This window comes from Macaca fascicularis, chromosome 9, assembly GCF_037993035.2.
Source record: "Macaca fascicularis isolate 582-1 chromosome 9, T2T-MFA8v1.1".
Classification (NCBI taxonomy): domain Eukaryota; kingdom Metazoa; phylum Chordata; class Mammalia; order Primates; family Cercopithecidae; genus Macaca; species Macaca fascicularis.
In genome coordinates this window covers 78,605,533-78,628,327 of record NC_088383.1, presented here as the reverse complement: position 1 = coordinate 78,628,327, position 22,795 = coordinate 78,605,533, and the positions used below count along the sequence as shown (strand labels likewise).

General features: G+C 38.0%; 1 protein-coding gene across 29 annotated transcripts in view; it reads right to left on the bottom strand.

Annotated features, from left to right (window-relative positions):
* HERC4 (HECT and RLD domain containing E3 ubiquitin protein ligase 4) overlaps window positions 1–22,795 on the bottom strand; it is a 154,157-nt gene that overhangs the window by 17,775 nt on the left and 113,587 nt on the right. For 15 of the 29 annotated variants that reach the window (XR_012417880.1, XR_012417883.1, XR_012417891.1 and 12 more), the window contains 6 exons: window positions 22,387–22,410; window positions 20,185–20,283; window positions 18,368–18,535; window positions 18,002–18,145; window positions 2,060–2,226; window positions 701–767 (listed from right to left, as the gene is read on the bottom strand). Coding sequence is in view for 18 of the 29 variants with exons in the window: in XM_074001988.1 (XP_073858089.1) it covers window positions 701–767; window positions 2,060–2,226; window positions 18,002–18,145; window positions 18,368–18,535; window positions 20,185–20,283; window positions 22,387–22,410 (669 nt within the window). In the remaining 11 variants the exon portion in view is untranslated. The remainder of the gene's footprint in view (window positions 1–700; window positions 768–2,059; window positions 2,227–18,001; window positions 18,146–18,367; window positions 18,536–20,184; window positions 20,284–22,386; window positions 22,411–22,795) is intronic. The other 14 variants (XR_012417881.1, XR_012417884.1, XR_012417888.1 and 11 more) reach the window with 4 other exon arrangements.

Here is a 22,795-nt window from a genome sequence, read left to right as displayed (position 1 = left end):
GTTGCAGTGAGCCAAGATCGCGCCACTGTACTCCAGCCTGGGTGACACAGCAAGACTATGTCTCAAAAAACAAAAGACAAAAAACCACATCCCTTTCACTGCCTTAAGGAAATTGTGCATCTTTTACAAGATTTGCAATTTCATTTTCCAAATGATATTGCAATGCATTTGCATTTGTTTTATCTATGTCATCCAACAGTGAGTAAGACAAGATGGGCAAGGATGAATGTTAGTGTGAAATAGAAAGGAATGTACCAGTGGAAATTAATGTTTTTAAGTTTAGTAGTAATATTCTCACATTACAATAACCTTTTGCTTCTCTAAAGCATTTCTGTAATTGCAGACTCAAAAATGAACACTTGGGTAAAGAGGACGTCTTGTATTTGTAAATATATTTAGCATAACGATAAAGTACACAGGTTTAAGTCACAGAGGCTGGTATGTATACTGACTCCCAAGGTAATGACTGTTTTCAGTTTTCTTCATCTGTAAAACAGGGATAATCCTAACTTCACTGGATTGTTGAGGATTAAATGAAATGCATGTACTATGACTAGTTAGCACGTAGTAAATGCTCAATAAATGTTAGCTAAAGGATTTGTTAAGAATTCCATCCATCAAAATAAAGAAGAACCATAAGATATAGCTTACATAAAAGGGATGATGAATAATCAGGCTAACCTACGTCTTTGCATCTTACCGTAAAATTAAGACAAAATGTTTCCTCTATGTCATCTTCTGGATAATCCAGTAACTGTTGCATGCTTCTGCAAAATAATATACATGTTTCTGAGAGGAAAAACATTATTGGATATTTTGACTGTTTTACTTACGGATATATATATATATATATATACACACACTTCTCATTCCCTCTTAGTAAAATCCTTTTGTCAATTTGTAATTTTATATTTGTTGCAGAATAGTGACTACACAATGGCAAACTTATAAATGATGCTGAAGGAAAAAAATTAGTCAAAGGTTCTTACCACTTTTCTGAATACAAAGGCCATGTATTCACCTATTTTTAACATTTTTCCTTATTTTATTTTATTTTACCCAGGATGGAGTCTTCTCTGTTGCCCAGGCTGGAGCGCAGTGGCGCGATCTTGGCTCACTGCAACCTCCGCCCCCCAGGTTTTTAAGCAATTCTCCTGCCTCAGCCTCCAGAACAGCTAGGATTACAGGCGCCCACCACCATGCCCAGCTAATTTTTGTATTTTTAGTAGAGACCGGGTTTCACCATGTTGGCCGGGCCCGTCTTGAACTCCTGACCTCGTGATCTGCCCACCTCAGCCTCCCAAAGTGCTAGGATTACAGGCATAAGCCACCACACCTGGCCCATTTGTCCTTATTTATATAAAATCTTTAATCCATTTTATTTAATAAATAAAAATAAATTTCACATATTCAAACTAGGAATGAAGGTTATCAGAAGTAAAAGTCCAAATAAATCAATTAATCACTCTCAGAAAAAATTTACTTTCCTAAGGTGATGATCTGATATTTGCAAGGTATTGTCTAACAACTAAAAATTTAATCTGTCTTTTTTTGTTGAGACGGAGGCTTGCTCTGCCACCCAGGCTGGAGTACAATGGTACAATCTCAGCTCACTGCAACCTCTGTCTCCTGGGTTCAAGTGATTCTCCTGCCTCAGCTTCCTGAGTAGGTAGGACTACAGGCGTGGGCCACCACGCCTGGCTAATTTTTGTATTTTAGTAGAGATGGGGTTTCACCATGTTGGTCACGCTGGTCTAGAACTCCTGACCTCCACGCTGGTCTCAAACTCTTGACCTTAGGTGATCCACCTGCCTCAGCCTCCCAAAGTGCTAGGATTACAGGTGTGAGCCACTGCACCAGCCAAATTTCGTCTTTCAATAGAACATTTTGATCTGAGTAACATAATGGATTTTCCTTTATCAGAGAAGAGCATTTGTTTATTTCAGAAATTTAACAAGAAGAACAAAATATATTTATTCATAGAAGGAAAGTTTTCTGTACATTCCCCACTTCTTACCTCCCAAACCCTACTACCTTTTGACTTTTTTTTCCAACTAACCTCCCAACATCAGGCATTAGTTCTTTCAAATCATCCAAGGATGGCTTCTTTTTCAGTAGTTTCTTATATAAAGCCAAAGGAAAATGGAGGTCCACAATAGTAAAATTATAAATTGCTAAGCCACAGATAACACCAATCAAATGGAACAAATCACTGTCTTCAAACGTCTAAAAATATAAGAAAAAGTAAAGACACGTCCTCCAAGTTAAAATATTAAATTTTCTATGATTACATAAATATGCTCATATTGTACAATTTTGAAGATAGAGAAAAAAGTAATACATAATAAAAGTTCATCCTCATTACTCTCTCCCTGGGATAACATCACTGTTAGTATTTTTGTACATTTCCATGTAGGGTATTTTCTCAGGCTTAAAAAAAAATAATATCTAGCTGAAATCGTACTATACATATGACTTTACAACTGTTTTTTCCCAGACATATAAGCATATTCACGTCATTCGACATTAATAGGTAAAATAATTACTATAACTTTTTTTCTGATTTCAAAAGTAATACACATTCAAAATTTGGAAAACAAAGAAAAAACATAGAAAAGAAAACGAATAAACACCTGTAAACCAATCACTCAGGAGTAATGATTAAAATTTTTTTGTATATTTCCACCTACAATAAGCTCAGAAAAATATTTCAATTTGTTTGTTTGTTTTTTGAGACAAGATCTCCCTCTGTTACCCAGGATGGAGTGCAGTGGTACGATCTCTGCCCACTGCAAGGTACGCCTCCCAGGTTCAAATCATTCTCCTGCCTCAGCCTCCTGAGTAGCTGCGATTACAGGCAAGCACCACCACAGCCAGGCTAATTTTGGTATTTTTAGTAGAGATGGGGTTTCACCATATTGGTCAGGCTGGTCTCGAACACCCGACCTCAGGTGATCTGCTCACCTCAGCCTCCCAAAGTGCAAGGATTACAGGCATGAGTCACTGTGCCTGGCTAAAATATGACTTTTTAATGGCTGCATATTGTATCATAAAAGTACAATGAGTTGCTAAATTTAGCTGTTTTAGTCTAGTTGGATGTTTAGATAACTGAAACATACTTACACTACTGACACACTGAAAATGTTTATTTTTTTCCCTCATCCTTATAAAAGTAATATGTATTTACAGAAAATTGTGAGCATGACGGTTAAAGAATAAATGTTTTAAATAAGACCTGGGCTCCAGCCTGGTTTGGCAGTCTAGCCTCTGTGTTTTCAAAGAAGGTAAATATAGCATTTATCTCATATGGTTGTTGTGAGGATTACATGGGATGATACATGTTAAACACTTTTAGCACAGTTCTTGAAACACACACTAAAGGTTCAATAAATGTCAGTTATTCTACCTAGCTAGTAATATTAAAAATAAGATGGGCATCTTTTTGCCTATTTTGGTCCACAGTTTGAAATATTTCCCTAGGAGAAATTCTACTTCCTAAGGAAAAATCCGTAAGTCAAAAGATAGTCAAGCATATTGCTAATCTGTTTTCCTCTACACCTGTTCCAGTTTGTTTGTTTGTTTATTTACTTATTTGAGACGGAGTTTCACTCTTGTTGCCCAGGCTAGAGTGCAATGATGCAATCTTGGCTCACAGCAACCTCCGCCTCCTGGGTTCAAGCAATTCTCCTGGCTCAGCCTCCCGAGTAGCTGGGATTACAGGCATGAGCCACCACGCCCGGCTAATTTTGTATTTTCAGTACAGACGGGGTTTCTCCATGTTGGTCAGATTGGTCTCGAACCCCCGACCTCAGGTGATCCACCCATCTTGGCCTCTCAAAGTGCTGAGATTACAGGTGTGAGACACCATGCCCGGTTCCTGTTCCAGTTTAAACTGCCATTTGCAGTCCAGGAAAATGCTCCACTCTTCACATTTTCCTCTGTATATATACTCCACGCACACACAAACGCATTTTTCTTTTGAGTTTAAAATGACAACTTGCTTTAGTATACATTTCTGACTATTTGTGATACTGAAAATCAGAGATATGTATGTGCTCATGAAATATCTCTTCAGGTACTGGGCCCACTTATCTTTTGGGGGATAGTATTTTTCTTATGTATTTGTATTTGAATTCTTCTTATATTAGGAGTATTACTCTGTGTCATACTTGTTACATACGACCCGGCCTGTTACATGCTTTTCAATTTTATGTCTTCTGCTATGCATAAATTTAACAGTTTTCAGTGGTCAAATTAATCTTTCTCTGCTGTTATGTCTTAATTCTGCTTAAGTTTAGAAAGTTCTTAAATGGTGCAGACTGATTAATGTGCTAAATCTCTCTCCCTCCTAAAACCCTGTAAAAGAGAATACAGGAAGAAAAATGGTATAAGTCCAAAGGAAAAAAGAGAATAAGGGAGGTAAGAGCAATAAAGAAATGTTAATAACATTTCAAAATATGAAAAGTAGACAAATGGCTGGTAACTGAATTGGTAAAGCAGAAAAAATTGAAATAGTAACTTATAGCTAATTTGTGCTACAGGCTCAGGAATTGCAAGTAGCAATACCCGCAACATCAGAGGTAGCCCAGTTAGCTCAACGGGTAAACATAAAGACTCTAAAAGGCAGAGGTATTAGAGTGGGGTTGAAACTAGGATGCTTGGTGGAAAATCCTTTGCCTTTTTGGAGAGCCTGAACCAGAGGGTCTGGAATCTGAGACAGCTGATAGTCAGGGTACCCCACTGAAAATAAAGGGATCATATGAAGATCTGTACTGTCAACAAGGAAAATTCTAGCTTCCCTTTCCAGGATCCAGAATACTACAAAAACACAGACATCCAGGGTTACAACCTTTCTTGAAAACCCAAAGGATAAAAAAACAATATATGCTGACATTTGAGGATTCTCCTTTGACAGGTCCCCACTTAATCATTCTATGGATGGGGGCTGTAGAGTGGGAATAACTTCGCCTTGTGACTTGGATGCCAGCACGGCCACAGTAGAACAGAGTACCAGGTAGGTTCCTTAAGGTTTCTGACTCCAAGCCCTGGCTCTCAGACAGCATTTCTGGACCCAACTGGGACTGAGGGAAACTCTGCACTGAAGAGAAGAACACAAGCTCGGCTAGCTTCACCACCTGCTGACTGCAGAGTCCTAGGGCCTTAAGCAAACAAAGGCAGTAGCCGGGTAGTGGTTACCATGAGCCTCAGGTGAGACCCAGTGCTGTGCTGGCTTCAGGTCTGACCCACTGCAGTCCCAGTGGTGGTGGCCACAAAGGTGCTGGTGCCACTCCTCCCCCAGCTCCAGAGAGATCAGCACAGAAAGACTCCTGTTTGGGAAAAAGTGAGGAAAGAGAACGAGAGTCTCTGCCTGATAATCCAGAGGATTCTTCTGAATCTTATCCAAGAGACACAGTGCTATTGGGCTTGGGGTGCCCCCTAATGCAGATACGGCTGCAATGACCAAAAACTTAGATCACAACACCCAAGTCCCTCCGAATACCTAGAAAGCCTTCCTAAGAAGGATGAGTACAAATAAAACCAGACTGTGAAGACTACAATAAATACCTAACTCTTCAATGCCCAGACACCAGTGAACATCCACAAGCATCAAAACCACCCAGGAAAACATGACCTCACCAAACAAACTAAATAAGGCACCAGTGACCAATCATGGAGAGACAGAGATATATGACCTCTCAGTCAGACAGAGAATTCAAAATAGCTGTTTTGAGGAAAAAGAAATTCAAGATAACACAGAGAAGGTATTCAGAATTCTATCAGATAAATTTAACAGAGAGTAAAATAAAAAAAATCAAGCAGAAATTTTAGAGTTGAAAAATGCAACCGACATACTGAAGAATAACGCATCAGTGGCTGTCAACTGTGGAACTGATCAAGAAAAAGAATCGATTAGCGAGCTTAAAGACAGGCTATTTTAAAGTACACAATCAGAGGAGACAAAAGAAAAAACAATTAAGAAAGAAGGAAGCACTCCTACAAGATCTAGAGAATCGCCTCAAAAGGGCAAATCTAAGAGTTATTGGCCTTAAAGAGGTAGAGGAAAAAATGGGATAGAAAGTTTGTTCAAAGGGATAATAACAGTGAACATCCCAAACCCAGGGAAAGGTATCAATATTCAAATACAAGAAGGTTACAGAATACAGAGCAAATTTAGCCCAAATAAGACTACTTCAAGATATTTAATAATCAAACTCCCAAAGGTCAAGGATAAAGAAAGGATCCTGAAAGCATCAAGAGAAAAGAAACAACAATGGACCTCCAATACATCTAGCAGCAGACTTTTCAGTGGAAACCTTACAGGCCAGGAGAATGGCATGACATATTTAAAGTGCCGAAGTTAAAAACTTTTATCCTAGAATAGCATGTATATCCAGTGAAATTATCCGTCAAATGTGAAGGACAAATAAAGATCTTCCCAGAAAAATAAAAGCTGAGGGATTTTATCAACATGAGACCTGTTCAAGAAGAAAAACTGGCCGGGCGCGGTGGCTCAAGCCTGTAATCCCAGCACTTTGGGAGGCCCAGGCGGGCAGATCACAAGGTCAGGAGATCGAGACCACCCTGGCTAACACAGTGAAACCCTGTCTCTACTAAAAATACAAAAAATTAGCGGGGCGTGGTGGCGGGCACCTGTAGTCCCAGCTACTCCGGAGACTGAGACAGGAGAATGGTGTGAACCCAGGAGGCGGAGGTTGCAGTGAGCCGAGATCGTGCCACTGCACTCCAGCCTGGGCGACACAGCCAGACTTTGTCTCAAAAAAAAAAAAAAAAAAGAAGAAAAACTAAATGGAGTTCTTCAGTCTGAAAGATAAGAACTTTAATGAGCAATAACAAATCATGTGAAGGTACAAAACTCACTGGTAATAGTAAATACAAGAAAAATAGAATATTATGACACTGTAATTGTGGTGTATAAACTAAAACATGAACCAACAAAAAATAATAACTACAGCTACAAGACATAGACAGTGTAGTAAAATAAACAGAAACAACAAAAAGTTAAAAACCAGGGGAATACAGTTGAAGTGTAAAGTTTTTATTAGTTTTCTCTTTGCGTGTTAGTTTGTTTAGGTAATTGGTGTTATCTTCAGTTTACAATATTGCGTTATAAGCTATTTGCAAGCCTCATGGTAAACTCAAATAAAAAAACATACAACAGATACATGAAAAATAATGATGATAATAATAAAAATCAAAACATACCACCAGAGAAAAATCACTTTCACAAAAAGGAATGGAATGGAATGGAAGGAAGGCAGGAAGGCAGGAAAAAAGAAAAGAAACAAACAAAAGAAAAAGAAAAAGAAAAGCAAAAAACAACCAGAACACATTTTAAAATGGCAGGAAAGGCTGGGCACTGCTGGCTCATAGCACTTAGTGAGGCGGAGGTAAGCAGATCACTTGAGCCCAGGAATTTGAGACCAGCCTGGGCAACATGGTGAAACTCCGTCTCTACGCAAAATACAAAAATTGGCCAGACACGGTGGCACATGCCTATAGTCCTAGCTGCCTAGGTGACAGAGCAAGACCCTGTGTTCAAAAAAAAAAAAAAGCAAGAGTAACTCCTCAATCAATATAAATGGACTAAACTCTCCAATCAAAAGACACAGACTAGGTAAATGGATAAAACACACACACACACACACACACACACACACACACACACAAAACAAGACCCAATGATCTGCTGCCTAGAAGAAACACACTTCACTTATCAAGACACATACACTGAAAATAAAGAGATGGAAAAAGATATTCTATGCAAATGTTAACTATTTTGTCTAATACCTTGTATTAGACAAAACATATGCAAGACAAAAACTATAAAAGGAGACAAAGAAGGTCATTATATAATGATAACGGGGTCAACTCAGCAAGAAGATATAACAGTTACAAATATAGGCCGGACGCGGTGGCTCATGCCTATAATCCCAACACTTTGGGAGGCCGAGCGAGGTGGGTGGATCACGGGGTCAAGAGATCGAGACTATCCTGGCCAACATACTGAAACCCCATCTCTATTAAAAATACAAAAAGTAACTGGGCATGGTGGCACGCACCTGTAGTTCCAGCTACTTGGGAGGCTGTGGCCCAGGAGAATAGCATGAACCTGGGAAGTAGAGGTTGCAGTGAGTCAAGATTGAGCCACTGCACGCCAGCCTGGGCGACAGGGGGAGACTCTGTCTCAAAGCAAAACAAAACAAAACAAAAACAATTACAAATATAAATATGCACCCAAAACTAGAGTGCCCAGACATATGAAGCAAATATTATTAGAGCTAAAGAGAGAGAGAGAGAGACCCCAATACAGTGATAGCTGGAGACTTCAATACTCCACTTACAGCATTGGACACATCATTCTAACAGAAAATCAATGAAGAAACATTGGACTTAATCTGCACTGTAGACCAAATGGATCTAATAGAAATTTATAGAACATTTCATCTAGCAGCTGAAGAATACACATTGTTCTCTGCAGCATATGGATGGACCATATGTTAGGCCACAAAACAAGTCTTTAAAAAAATACAAGTCTTGCTTTAGGTCCAAAGACACAAATAGGTTGAAAGTTAAGATTTGGAAAATAGTTATTCCATGTAAATAGTAACAAAAGAGAGCTAGAGAAACTATACTAAGACAAAATAGACTAATATGATGCAAAACTGATATGAGACAAAGACAAATATTGATTAACAGGGTCAATTCATCACGAAGATATCACAATTACAAATAGTTATGAACCTAACACAGCTCCAAAATACATAAGGCAAAAATTGACAGAATCAAAGGGAGGTACAGACAGTTCTAAGATAACAACTGGTAGCTTTAATATCCCACTATCATTAATGTATACAACAATCAAAAGATCAATAAGGAAATAGAGAACTTGAATACACTATAAACCAACAAGACCTATCAGACATATATAGAATACTCTATCCAATAAAAGTAGAATAAACATTCTTTTTAAGTGTATATGGAACATCTTCTAGGACAGACCATATGTTAGGTCACAAAACTTTTAATAAATTTTAAAAAGACTAAAATCATAAAAAATTATCTTCTCATATCATAATGGAATGAAACTAGAAATAATAAAAGGAAATCTGGAAAATTCACAAATATGTGGAAATTAAACAATACACTCTTTTTTTTTTTCTTGTATTTTTAGTAGAGACGGGGTTTCACCACGTTGACCAGGCTGGTCTTGAGCTCCTGACCTCATGATCTCCCCGCCTCAGCCTCCCAAAGTGCTGGGATTACAGGCATGAGCCACCATGCCCAGCCTAAACAATACACTCTTAAACAACCAAAAGATCAAAGAAGAAATCACAAGGGAAATTAGAAAATACTTAGAGACTAATGAAAACACAGCATACTACAACTTATAGGATGCAAAAATAGCAGTGTTCAGAGGGAAACGAACAGTTGTAAACACTTAAACTAAAACAAACAGAATCATCTCATGTCAATAACCTAAGTTTATATCCTAAGGAACTAAGAACAAAGTATACCCAAAGCTAGCAGATGGAGAAAACTAAATATTAAAGCAGTGATAAATGTATTAAAGAATAGAAAAATAATATACAATCCAGAATCTACAAGGAACTCAGACAAATCAGCAAGAAAAAAACAATCCCATCTAAAAGTGGGCTAAGGACATGAAGACAATTCTCAAAAGGAAATATACAAATGGCAAAAAAAAAAAAGAAAAAGAAAAAGAAAAACTGCTCAACATCACTAATGATCAGGGAAATGCAAATCAAAACCACAATGCAATACGACCTTACTCCTTCAAGAATGGCCATAATAAAAAAATAAAAAAATAATAGATGTTGGCGTGGATGTGGTAAAAAGGGAACAGTTCTACCCTGTTGGTGGGAAGGTAAACTAGTACAGCCACTACGGAAAACAGTGTGGAGATTCCTTAAAGAACCAAAAGTAGGCCAGGCATGGTGGCTCATGCCTGTAATTCCTGCACTTTGGGAGGCCGAGGTAGGTGAATAACCTGACGTCAGTAGTTCAAGACCAGCCTGGCCAACATGACAAAACACTGTCTTTACTAAAAATACAAAAACTAGCTGAGCGTGGTGGGGCATGCATATAGTACCAGCCACTTGGGAGGCTGAGGCACAAGAATGGCTTGAACATGGAGACAGAGGTTGCAGTCAGCCGAGACTGTGCCACTGAATTCCAGCCTGAGTGACAGAGCAAGACTGTCTCTCACCCCCAAAATAAATAAATAAATAAAAATTTTAAAAAGAACTAAAAGTTGGCTAGGCACAGTGGCTCACATCTGTAATCCCAGCACTTTGGAAGGCCGAGGTAGGCAGATCACGAGGTAAGGAAATCGAGCCCATCCTGGCTAACACAGTGAAGCCCCATCTCTACTAAAAAAATAAAAAAATAAAAAAAATTAGCCGGGCGTGGTGGCGGGTGCCTGCATTCCCAGCTACTTGGGAGGCTGAGGCAGGAGAATGGCATGAACCCAGAAGGCAGAGCCTGCAGTGAGCGGAGACAGCACCACTGCACTCCAGCCTGAGCGACAGAGTGAGACTCCATCTCAAAAAAAAAAAAAAAAACAAAACTAAAAGTAGATCTACCATTTGATCCAGTAATCCCACTACTGGATATCTACCCAGAGGAAAATAAGTTATTACATAAAAAAGATACTTGCACATGCGTGTTTATAGTGGCACAATTCGCAATTGCAAAAATATGGCACCAGCCCAAATGACCATCAATCAACAAGTGGATACAAAAATTTGGTATATATATATTTATATACACACATACACCATGGAATACTATTCAGCTATAAAATGGAATGCAATAATGGCATTCACAGCAACCTGGATGGAACTGGAGACCATTATTCTCAGTGAAATAACTCAGGAATGGGAAACCAAACATCATATGTTCTCACTCATAAGCGGGAGCTAAGCTATGAGGATACAAATGCATGAGAATGATACAATGGACTTTGGGGACTTGGGAGAAAGGGTGTTAGCGGGCTGAGAGATAAAAGACTACACACTGGGTACAGTGTGTAGTACCCAATTGGTACTACAATTGGGTACAGTGGTTACTGCTCGGATGATGGGTGCACCAAAATCTCAGAAATCGCCACTAAATAACTTATTCATGCAACCAAACACCACCTGTTTTCCAAAAACCGATTGAATTTTTTTAAAAAAGAAGAGAAAATTGTTATTTCCTTGCATCATTTTTCCTCTTGACTTTACCTTTAATGCACAATCTATAGGAGTCTTGTTTAACTTTGCACTTGCAGTTAAGTATTTTAAACAAATTAATGCTGACTTCCTCTTTTCCTGTAAAGGCTGCACCCTCTGGATGTATTTAAATGATTATACTAATACCTACATCAATAAAACAGAATTACTTTTGCTTAAAAAAAAAAAAAGAAAAATAATACACAGAAGCAACAAAGCCAAAAGTTGGTTCTTTTTTTTTTTTTTTTTTTTTTGAGACGGAGTCTCGCGCTGTCGCCCGGGCTGGAGTGCAGTGGTCGGATCTCAGCTCACTGCAAGCTCCGCCTCCCAGGTTTGCGCCATTCTCCTGCCTCAGCCTCCCGAGTAGCTGGGACTACAGGCGCCCGCCACCTCGCCCGGCTAGTTTTTTTTTTTTTTTTTGTATTTTTTAGTAGAGACGGGGTTTCACTGTGTTAGCCAGGATGGTCTCGATCTCCTGACCTCATGATCCGCCCGTCTCGGCCTCCCAAAGTGCTGGGATAAAGGTTAACGTGCTGGGCGCGGTGGCTCAAGCCTGTAATCCCAGCACTTTGGGAGGCTGAGACGGGCAGATCACGAGGTCAGGAGATCGAGACCATCCTGGCTAACACGGTGAAACCCTGTCTCTACTAAAAAAAAAGATACAAAAAATTAGCCAGGCGAGGTAGCGGGCTCCTGTAGTCCCAGCTACTCGGGAGGCTGAGGCAGGAGAATGGCGTAAACCCAGGAGGTGGAGCTTGCAGTGAGCTCAGATCCGGCCACCGCACTCCAGCCTGGGCGACAGAGCAAGACTCCGTCTCAAAAAAAAAAATAAATAAATAAAAAATAAAAGGTTAACGAAGTGACAAACCTTTAGACTGACTGACCAAGGAAAAAAGAAGATTCAAATGACTAAAATAAGGAATGAAAGTGGGGCCATCACGATATTTTACAGAAATAAGATTATAAGAAAATATTATGAGCAACTGTATACCAACAAAATAGATAACCTAGAGGAAACGGACAAATTCCTAGAAACCCACAAGCTACAGTTTTCCTTTGGTATTCATGGAGGATTGGTTCCAGGACCTGCAGCAAATACCAAAATCCAAGGATACTCAAGTCCCTGATATAAAATGGTGTAGAGTATTTGCATATAATGTATATACATCATCCTGTATATTTAAAATAATCTCTAAACTACTTATAATACCAAATACAATGTAAATGTTATGCGAATAGTTGTTATCCTATATTGTTTAAGGAATAATGATAAAAAGTCTGTACATGTTCAGTACAGACACAATTTTTTTCCCCGATTATTTTTATATGTGGTAGTTGAATCCACAGAAGTGAAACCCAAAGATACAAAGGGCCAACTGAACTCAGCTAACACTAAAAAAACACTAGAAAATCTGAATAAACTCATAAAAATTAAAGAGATTAAATCTATAATTAAAACATCTTCCAGGCCAGGTGTGGTGGCTCACTCCTGTAATCTCAGCACTTTGGAAGGCCGAGGTGGGCGGATCGCAAGGTCAGGAGATCAAGACTATCCTGGCTAACACAGTGAAACCCTGTCTCTACTTAAAAAAAACAAAAACAAAAACAAAACAAAAAATTAGCCCAGCATGGGGGCATGCACCTGTAGTCCCAGCTACTTGGGAAGCTGAGGCAGGGATGAACCTGGGAGGCAAAGGTTACAGTGAGCTGAGATTGTGCCACTGCACTCCAGCTGGGGTGACAGAGTAAGACTCTGTCTCAAAAAAAATAAAAATCTTCCAACAAAGAAAAGCCGAGGATCAGATTCTACCAAACATTTAAAGGAGAATTAATACCAATTCTCAAACTCTTCCAGAAGATCACAACAGAGGGAATATTTCCTAAATCATTCTATGAGGTCATCACTATCAAAATACCAGAAAAGGACTTTGCACACACCCCCCAAAACAAAAAAACAGTAAACAAACAAAAATCCAACCCTACAAACCAATATCCCTTATGACTATAGATGTGAAAATTGTCAACAAAATATTAGCAACCTCAATCAAGTAGCCTACTGAAAGGATTACACACTATTACCAAATGGGATTTACCCCAGGAATGCAAGGGAGATTCAACATAAGAAAATCAACCAGCATAATGCACCACATTAACAGAATGAAACAAGAAAACTACACGGCCATCTCTACTGACTTAGAAAAAGCATTACATAACTGGGCGCAGTGGCTCACGCCAGCACTTTGGGTGGCTGAAGCGGGTGGATCACTTGAGGTCAGGAGTTTGAGACCAGCCTGGCCAACATGGTGAAACCTCATCTCTACCAAATATATAAAAAACTAGCCAGGTGTGGTGGTGCATGCCTGTAATCCCAGCTACTTGGGAGGCTGAGGCAGGAGAATCACTTGTACCTGGGAGGCGGAGTTTGCAGTGAGCTGAGATTTTGCCACTGCACTCCAGCCTAGAGGATAGAGCAAGACTCTATCTCAAAAAAAACAAAAAACAAAAATCACAGAAAAAAAAAAAAAGAAAAAAAAAAGGAAAAGCATTACACAAAAGAGTATCTCCAATATTCTTTTATGATAAAAATGCTGAACAAACTAGGGACAGAAGGGAATTTCCTTAACATCATAAAGGGAATTTGGGAAAAATCCACAGGTAACATCCTACTATTATACCTTTTCGGAGAGGGTGGTCCAGTATGTCTGAGGTTGAGCTTTTGACCAGTGCAGCCTGAAGATTCCATGGATACATACAGGGGAGGTTTCTTTTTTTTTAAGACACAGTCTCACTCTGTCCCCAGGCTGGAGTACAGTGGCGCGATCTCGGCTCACTGCAACCTCCGCCACTCAGGTTCAAGTGATTCTCCTGCCTCAGCCTCCTGAGTACCTTGGACTACAGGCATGTGCCACCATGCCCTGCTAATTTTTGTATTTTTAGTAGAAACAGGGTTTCACCATGTTGACCAGGCTGGTCTTGAACTCCTGACCTCAGGTGATCACCCGCCTCAGCCTCCCAAAGTGCTGGGATTATAGGCGTGAGCCACCATGCCTGGGAGATTTACAGGGGAGATTTAAGTAAATACCCTAAAGATGATGGCAGTAAAGTTTCTCATTGATGATGAAAGTTGTATACATAATATGGAAAGAGAGAAGGCTAGAATAAATTCTTTGGTGTTTGGATAGAATTAGAAGTATCAGTTTGATTCCATGGTCTTCAACATATATACAGCTCTAAATATAGGTAAGTCTATGGATGCATGTGTGTATACACACATACAGATCCTAGTTCTATCAGCTGAAAGAACCCAGTAGAACTACTGACTCCCTGAAAGCAAGAAGTACTACACTTAGCACCCAAAGCTTGATTTCTAAATACCATTTTCCACTTAAAGAAGACAGGGCTCTTATGAAAAATGGCTAATGCCAGGGCTGGGGTGGAGAAAACACAAGATAAACCTGGAATGTTTACTGTACCAAATGAAAGGAAATGTTTGAAGAATAATGGAGATATGTCAGAAGTACACCAAAGAGTAGAACCAGCTCTAAGGGGCTCTCACCAGCCAGGCTGAGATATAACTTGAATGGTACCAAAGAGATTCATGATAAAGCTTATTACAACTGCCCCTCCCTTGGTCTCAAAACATTATCTCTTTGCAAAACTGACTAAAGGGCAGACAGAACTCTGTTTCTGGCAGGACAGCCCCCAACCTCATATGCCCTCTCAAATTCTACCTGCTACACCACTACAAACTTCCCTATTTATAGAGACTAGCGCCAGGAAGGAGGCTAGGATTTGAGCAGATTGTCCACTTACCTCAGAGGCCAATAGGACTAACTCCATCATGTCTTATATGCCTGTTTACTGACCAAATACAAAGCCTCGAAACTCATAGGTTATCCCTAAACCCACAACCATATGGCACTGTGAGATGACCTCAAGTCTGACACAATTTTATGACTGTCCTTTCTCCAGCAAACCCTTTCACTGTTCTGGAACTCACAATCTACCATTTAGAAAACTGCTTATATGCTAAACTACAATTTTTTTCCTCTTTTTTGTCTAAGTAAACAAGACTATCTCCTGAGGACACCATTTCCTCTGCAGCTCTCACAAATGGTGTCACTTTTCTCTTCAGTCCTTTATACGATTGCTTCTAGAGCTAAGGTAGGTCTCCTTGTTCTTCGGTGTTTCTAGACTTCCTTCCATTTGCCATCCTAAAATTTCCAACTCCTCTGAAACACAGGCCAACTGACTATATTCCCTGCAACTGTTCCTTGGGCAGTTGTATAAAAAACCTTCTACAATTCCTTCATTCACAAACTTTGGCACTATCTTACGCTTTCTTGCTCTACCACTATTTCTACCATTGTTTTTGGCAACTTCAATATCCAGACAAAAAAAAAATGCATACAACACACTAGCCTCTCAGTTTCTGAACCTGTCTGTTTCCAACAATCTTGCTCTCCACCACATCTCAATGACCACACCCATGGTTATATCTTACATTCAACTACAACCCTCCAAATCTCAATTTCAAGCATTCCATAACTAACCATCACCTCTGACTTCTTATCTCAGCCCCTCAATACAATTCCACCATCACAATTTATTTGTCCAAATCAAGCCCACACAAAGCTGAAATTCCATAATCCCTCACTATAATAACTCCCTTGCCTTTTACTCCCTTCTGTGTTACACTCACTTGCTAAAACCAAAACGTGATTAAAATCAACTGTTGGTCTTGTCCTTACCTCTATCCAAACAGTTAAATGTGACTAAAGAGAGTCTTGCTTTGTCACCAGGCTGGAATGCAGTGGTGTGATCTTGGCTCACTGCAACCTCTGCCTACTGGGTTCAAGTGATTCTCCTACCTCAGCTTTCTGAGTAGCTGGGATTACAGGCGTGCACCACCACGCCCAGCTAATTTTTGTATTTTTAGTAGACGGGGTTTCATCATGTTGGCCAGGCTGGTCTTGAACTCCTGACCTCCACCTTGGCCTCCCAAACAGCTGGGATTAGAGGTGTGAGCCACTGTGCCTGGCCAAAAAATACTTATTTTAAAATATCTTAAAGACTCATAAATTACACAAATAATACAAAGACCTCCCATATACCCTTCACTCAGTTTTCTCCAGTGGTAACAGCTTACATAGGGTAAAAACCAGGAAAATTACTTTGGTATGTAATCTATTGCTATCTACATATATATATATTTTAAAGGAGAATAGCCCATACATTTTCAAAAGATCACCCATAGGAGAAGGGGGAGAACAAGGTGGAGCTTGACTTCTTTTAACACATCTTATTTTGTAGATTTGAATTTGGAACTACATAGATATTTTATATTATTGTAAAACTAAACTGAATTTGAACAAGCAATCCCTAAAAACAAGTTAGCGTAAATGAGTATTCCCTTGGTGGTACAACAATAGAGTGTAACAATTTTAAATGATATCAAAACTATATTATCTGGCTGTCTATCTATATTAGGGTATACCCTTTGGACAAAAAGAACTGAAAAAACAATTAAAAAAATTTTAGTAGTCATAATACTGGTGGTAATGTTGGTATTGTTAGGCAGTAAATGTGTAAGATAAGTCTGGAACATTCTGTCATAGTAAGTACACAACGTAGCAAGGAAGGTACCAAAGCATATAGGTTGTTTCTAAAGGACTTGGGCACCGACCTTAAGAGCTCTCCTTCAACAAAGATGGGACAATATGAGCATCAATAAAGACAATAACTGCAGTGGATTGAAAAACATCAAGTATGTTTAAACCTATGAATACACAATGATACTTGAAAGCAGAACAAAAAAAAATGAATTATTACCAGTGGACCATGCTAATGAACCAATTCATTCTTTTGAAAAACTGGCAACCAAATAGAATCCTTTCCTGTGAATTGCACTACTAAGGAATCAAAAAATGTGAGGAAATTTCTCTATACAGAAGTATCCAAGCTAATAAATGAAAAAGAAATATTAGAGTAGCACACCATTTTGCAACCCCTGATGAATTAATGAGTCTAGGCACTAAGCACCAATGACTGCTAACATCACACAAGACAGCCAACCCCCAGGCAGAATGATTAAATATTACATTGAGGTTTTTATAACCAATAGCTATTCTATTTAAATTTCTTTCAAGTCAGGAGTTCTACTAAACTGATCCATCCTTTTCACGTATGATCCACTAAATGGGGTCAGCAAACTTTCTACAAAGAACCAGATGGCAAATATTTTGGGGTTTCTTGGATATAGGGTCACTGTTGTAATTACTTCAACTCTGCCTCTGCTGTTGTAGCGTGAAAGTAGCCTTGAAAGAGTGGGTGTGACTTTTTTTTTTTTTTTGAGACTAATGGGGTATAGTCTGCTGACCTGCTCTAAATGATAAGGTAGAGAAATAAATGATCCCTAATGATAAATTAATTTTTCCCAAAAGAAAAGTTAATCTTGTGATTATTACTCAATTCTCAAATTGAAATCAGCAGAAGGTATAGTCAACATTATTTTCTGGCTGCCCATCTCTTAATTTATTTTGTTAATTTAAAATGTGTGGTAAGCATCCAATGTGTTTTGACAACTCCAAGTCCAAAGTTTATAATTTTTCAAATTGTAATAAAGCAGATCTTATATGTTAGGAATCCAGTAGTAATTCCTTATTTGATATGAATTAACTTGATATATACAGGTATAAATACATGGGTATATACACAGAAGTAATTTAGATGGTTGGACATTTTACCTTATCAGAAAACCAAATGAGCCTGGAATCTTCATAATACCTAAACATGCCATACTTAGGATCCAATAATTCCCTCATGATGAGCAAGAAAAATTCTTTGCGCACCCCTCCTGCATCCACAGCATCTTCTCCAACAAATATAACCTAAAATAGCACAATGCAAACACCGAATAGACTGTAAAGAAATGAAAGTACATTCTGGAGACCCTAGAACATGCTATTTATTACTAATACTCTACAATTAATAGTTTAAAATACACATAATTTTATTTATTAAGTTTCAAAGATTCACTAAAAACAAATAGGAAAATTTTAAACATAGCTTATGAATAAAAGTCCCAATTATACAACAAAATGTCAAATTACCTTGAGTGGCTTCTTGTAATCTATGTTCTTTGTTTTCCTAAGGACTTCCATTGCATCTCCTACAATATTTTCTCTACGCACCACTAGAATTAGGCAGGGATTCACAGATTCAATCACTGGGAGAAAAAGAGAGGAGACGTTCTGCCTGTGGGCCTGATCAATAGCCATCTGGAAAACAAAAGATTAACATTTTAACAGCAATGCTACAATAAAGCTACTGTGACTGAAACAGGCTAACCTCTACCTATTAGTTACAGGTATTCTATAATTCCTGTGCTACTGAATTAACACAGCACCTAACGCAGTATCCAGTACAGCATAAAAACTTAATAAACTGAGCATAAAGAGCACCCTTTTGAATGCTTTTATATTAATGTATAATGTATAACTCATAACACCATTAAAGTAAGCCAGTACAGAACTATAGTAACACTGATAAATCTGAGCCCTAGTTTTTCTAAAAAACATTCACTGGAGGGTAAAGAGTGAGGAGAAAAAAATAAACCTTTAAAGAGTATAAGGAACAGGCTGGGCAAGGTGGTTCACGCCTGTAATCCCAGCGCTTTGGGAGGCCAGTGAGGGCAGATTACCTGAGGTCAGGAGTTCGAGACCAGCCTGCCCAACACGGTGAAATGCTGTCTCAACTAAAAATACAAAATTAGCAGCGCACGGTAGCAGGTACCTGTAATCCCAGCTACTCAGAAGGCTGAGGCAGGAGAATCACTTGAACCCGGGAGGCAGGGGTTCCAGTGAGCTGAGACTGTGCTACTGCACTACAGCCTGGGTGACAAGACCAAAACTCTGTCTCAAAAATAAAAAATAAAAAACAAAGAGAATAAGGAATGCTCTGGCTAAGGAAGTATTACACAAATTCACTTAACTGAGTAATCATGGTATGTGCTCATGAACCAAGGATTTGATTTTTACCATTTAAAACTTTTGTTCTTTTATTATGATTCTCCCTGAGTTCTTGCTCTAAAATGGAATATCCCATGGTAAAATCACCAAGTTATTAACTTACTGTTTTAACAAAGACCTCCAAAAAACTGGTTTACTAGCTGTTAGTATAGAATACTACAAAAATATTTAGAATACCAAATGCATTTATTTGAACAGAATAAAAATGGTTACCAAGATTTGAAGGTTTTTAATTTTTAAAAATATTTTTAGACTATTAAACATTCAAGCTTTCTTTTCATCCTTTCCTTAATCCTTAGTTGGTATAGTCAGATATTCTATACCAGAGGAAGCAGCTCAAAATCTTTTTTATTTACAGGATCAAATGATAAAGCAAACTTACTGTAACCCTTTGAAGTCATAATATGAAGTAGTTTTTAAAATCCTCTCTATAAATGAAAGAATGTTCAACATAAAATGGATGGGAAAGGGTGATAGGAAGGGGAAAAGAAAGAGGAATAGGAGATAACGGTGACCAACCCCAGGAAAATGTTTAATACCTTATTATTAAAACTTTCTTCAAGGAAATTTCACATCCTCTTCCTAACAAGAGATCAAATGTTTCCTACTTTTAACATCTCTCACCTCTAGTGACTTCCATCTCTTACTAAGCATATAAAAACAGGACACATAATGAAACAAGATTTTGAAACAAACCAATATCTTATCAAGTAAACTAGTAAAATGGTTTATAAAGACTGAATATTTGCAGCAATCTTCTTGATAGCTACCCAAAGTACTTTGTGTACCTTCATTACTGATCCTAGGAAAATTTCAAATATTTACTGTCCAAAAACATCAAAGAAACAATTTAAAAAAAACCCCCTCTCAAATTAGATTAGTAGTATACAATATTTTACCTGCATCTGTAAGACTGCATCGGTCTGTAACAGAGTAGTTTTTGCTTGGGCATCAAATACAAATGGATATGTACAGATTGTAACAGGGATATCTGCCAACTGGAAATAAAAAATTAACTTATTAGTACAAGTTGATTTGTGATATACTTATTGTGGATGCTGTCATTTCTTATAAAGTGGACTACATTCTTTGTTTATTCACTCGTGGTTCTGGAATTACAAATAAAACATGCTGCTTACAGAATTATTAAAAATTAAATGAGGCATTGGAATAAACCCAATTCCCAATTTTAGGGGGCAACTGTATACTTGAGAGTCTATACAATCACATACTGCAAGTATCTTTTGCTTAGCATATGTTAATTGCAAATCTCAGTGAATGAGGCAGCAAATTTGTTCTAAAATTGGGGCTCCTATGTTAAATACTGTAGCCAATTCTTACATGTTAGGGCAACTGCAGCAACTGAGGCTAATAAGTAATCTGTCTATTCCTTCACTTAACAGATATTTATTGAGTATAATGTCATTAGGATGTCAAAATTATTATGAGTCCAACATCTGTTCACTTACTTAATATGCAAAAAAGTACCATTTAGTATTACTATTCTGTTAGCCTTTAAAGTTAGGAAAACTGATCTATTATTACCATTATAAGACATTAAACACTTCATAGACAATTACTTATCTTAGTAGGTAATGTATTGATTGCTAAGTATTTTAACAGTACAGTAAAATATAAAGAGTTATGAATTGCCAGTCACATATTCTTGTAGTTGGCGGAGGACCTACTTCCACCATCTACCCAATAAGACAATATCTTTGTGCCTGCCCTGACTCAGAGCCTCTGCTATAAGACTTCTAAAGAAGAATTAATACACCATAAAACAATCCACTCCGTAGTGATTAGATAGTTCTTTATAGTCTGAATCTGCATTTCTTTTTCTTTCTTTTTTTTTCCAGATACAGTCTCGCACTGTCGCCCAGGCTGGAGTGCAATGGCGCAATCTAGGCTCACTGCAACCTTTGCCTCCTGGGTTCAAGTGATTCTCCTGCCTCAGCCTCCCGAGTAGCTGGGATTACAGGCGCCCGCTGTTGAGATGGGGTTTCACTAGGTTGGCCAGGCTAGTCTTGAACTCCTGACCTCATGATCTGCCAGCCTCGGCCTCCCAAAGTGCTGGGATTACAGGCGTGAGCCACTGCGCCCAGCCTGAATCTGCATTTCTATGTTTCACTGTGCATCATTTAGTCTTTGTTTTGCCCCTGCTGGAAGTGTACGTAGTTTAAATATTTGAAGTCCTAATCACGCTCTCCCTAAATTGTATTTTATTCCATTCTAAACATTCACTCTTCAGTATTTTTCATGTGACAAGGTTTACCTCCATCCTATATTTGTGGCACTGCCTAGCTAATGATCATAAATACCAATTTTACTTCTTCGAAATTCAAAAAGATTTAGATATCTCTAAAGTACCCTTTGGCTTCAAAACTCTGTTTTCAAATTTTTATGTGCTAATTATACTTGACAATGAGGAAGCAAACAATATTAGAGCTATAATTTAAGGCTAATTCAAAATGCTTCATTGGTTCAAGTGCTGGAAAAAAACATAACAATGAACAAAAAGCAAATCAAAGCAAAACCTAACATCTATAACAGAAAAAGAAAGTTTTATAATGTTCCCAAGTGTTAACAGGGTAGTCTAGGGTTGTTGATTACTTAAACCAAAGTGCTAGAACTTTATATATTAGAAGTGAGAAAGATAATCATACAAAAAGTTTAACTTTGTGACCATTCTGAGTATCAACTAATCAATTTTAAAAATGATATTTGTTTTACTTCTCTACTATAAAATGTTTTCACACATTAGGTAGGCATTTGCTAAATTTTAAAATAAAAGTTTGCTTTTTTATATTCTGAGGACACATTACATTTTATACTGGAAGACCTGAGGAGGATAGGTCTGAAGCAAATATTGTTGAGGCATTATATAGGTGGAATGTTAACAGAATTTCATTTTCTTCAGAAAACTTCTAAAATGTTATTATACAAGTTAATCTCTACAGACTCAGTTTTTAAAAATGATACATATATATTTATTTACATTTTAAAACCACAACAAAAAAGGAATCTTTGGCTCTCCTATTACTTAGGAGAAAATGGAGTATATCTTACTCTGAACATGAGCTTTATTACACCAAACTTACCTCAGTTAATCCATGGTTGACATCCTAAGACAGCAGTGCAGAATATAACAATAACGAGGAAAGAGCAATGTTAGTGTCCAAATTTAACTATTTCTATTCAAGGTAGCATTTCATATATTTTGCTACAGCAGAATATTGAAGTAATGAGGTAGAAAATACATCTACAATAAAATACACCCCCTACACATGCATCTTATATATATTTATCTATAAATGTAAGATCTTTGTTTCAGGTACCTTGTGATCATAAAATTATTGAGCTTGAACATAATGAAATTTGTTTTCAGCCATTAAACACCCCCATTTGCAGAATTTAGGCAGAACAAGAAAACGAATCCTATGCCTGGATTGGTCTTAAAAAAATAATTTTATGGCTCAGTTTTTCTACTTAAAAAATAGAAAAAACATT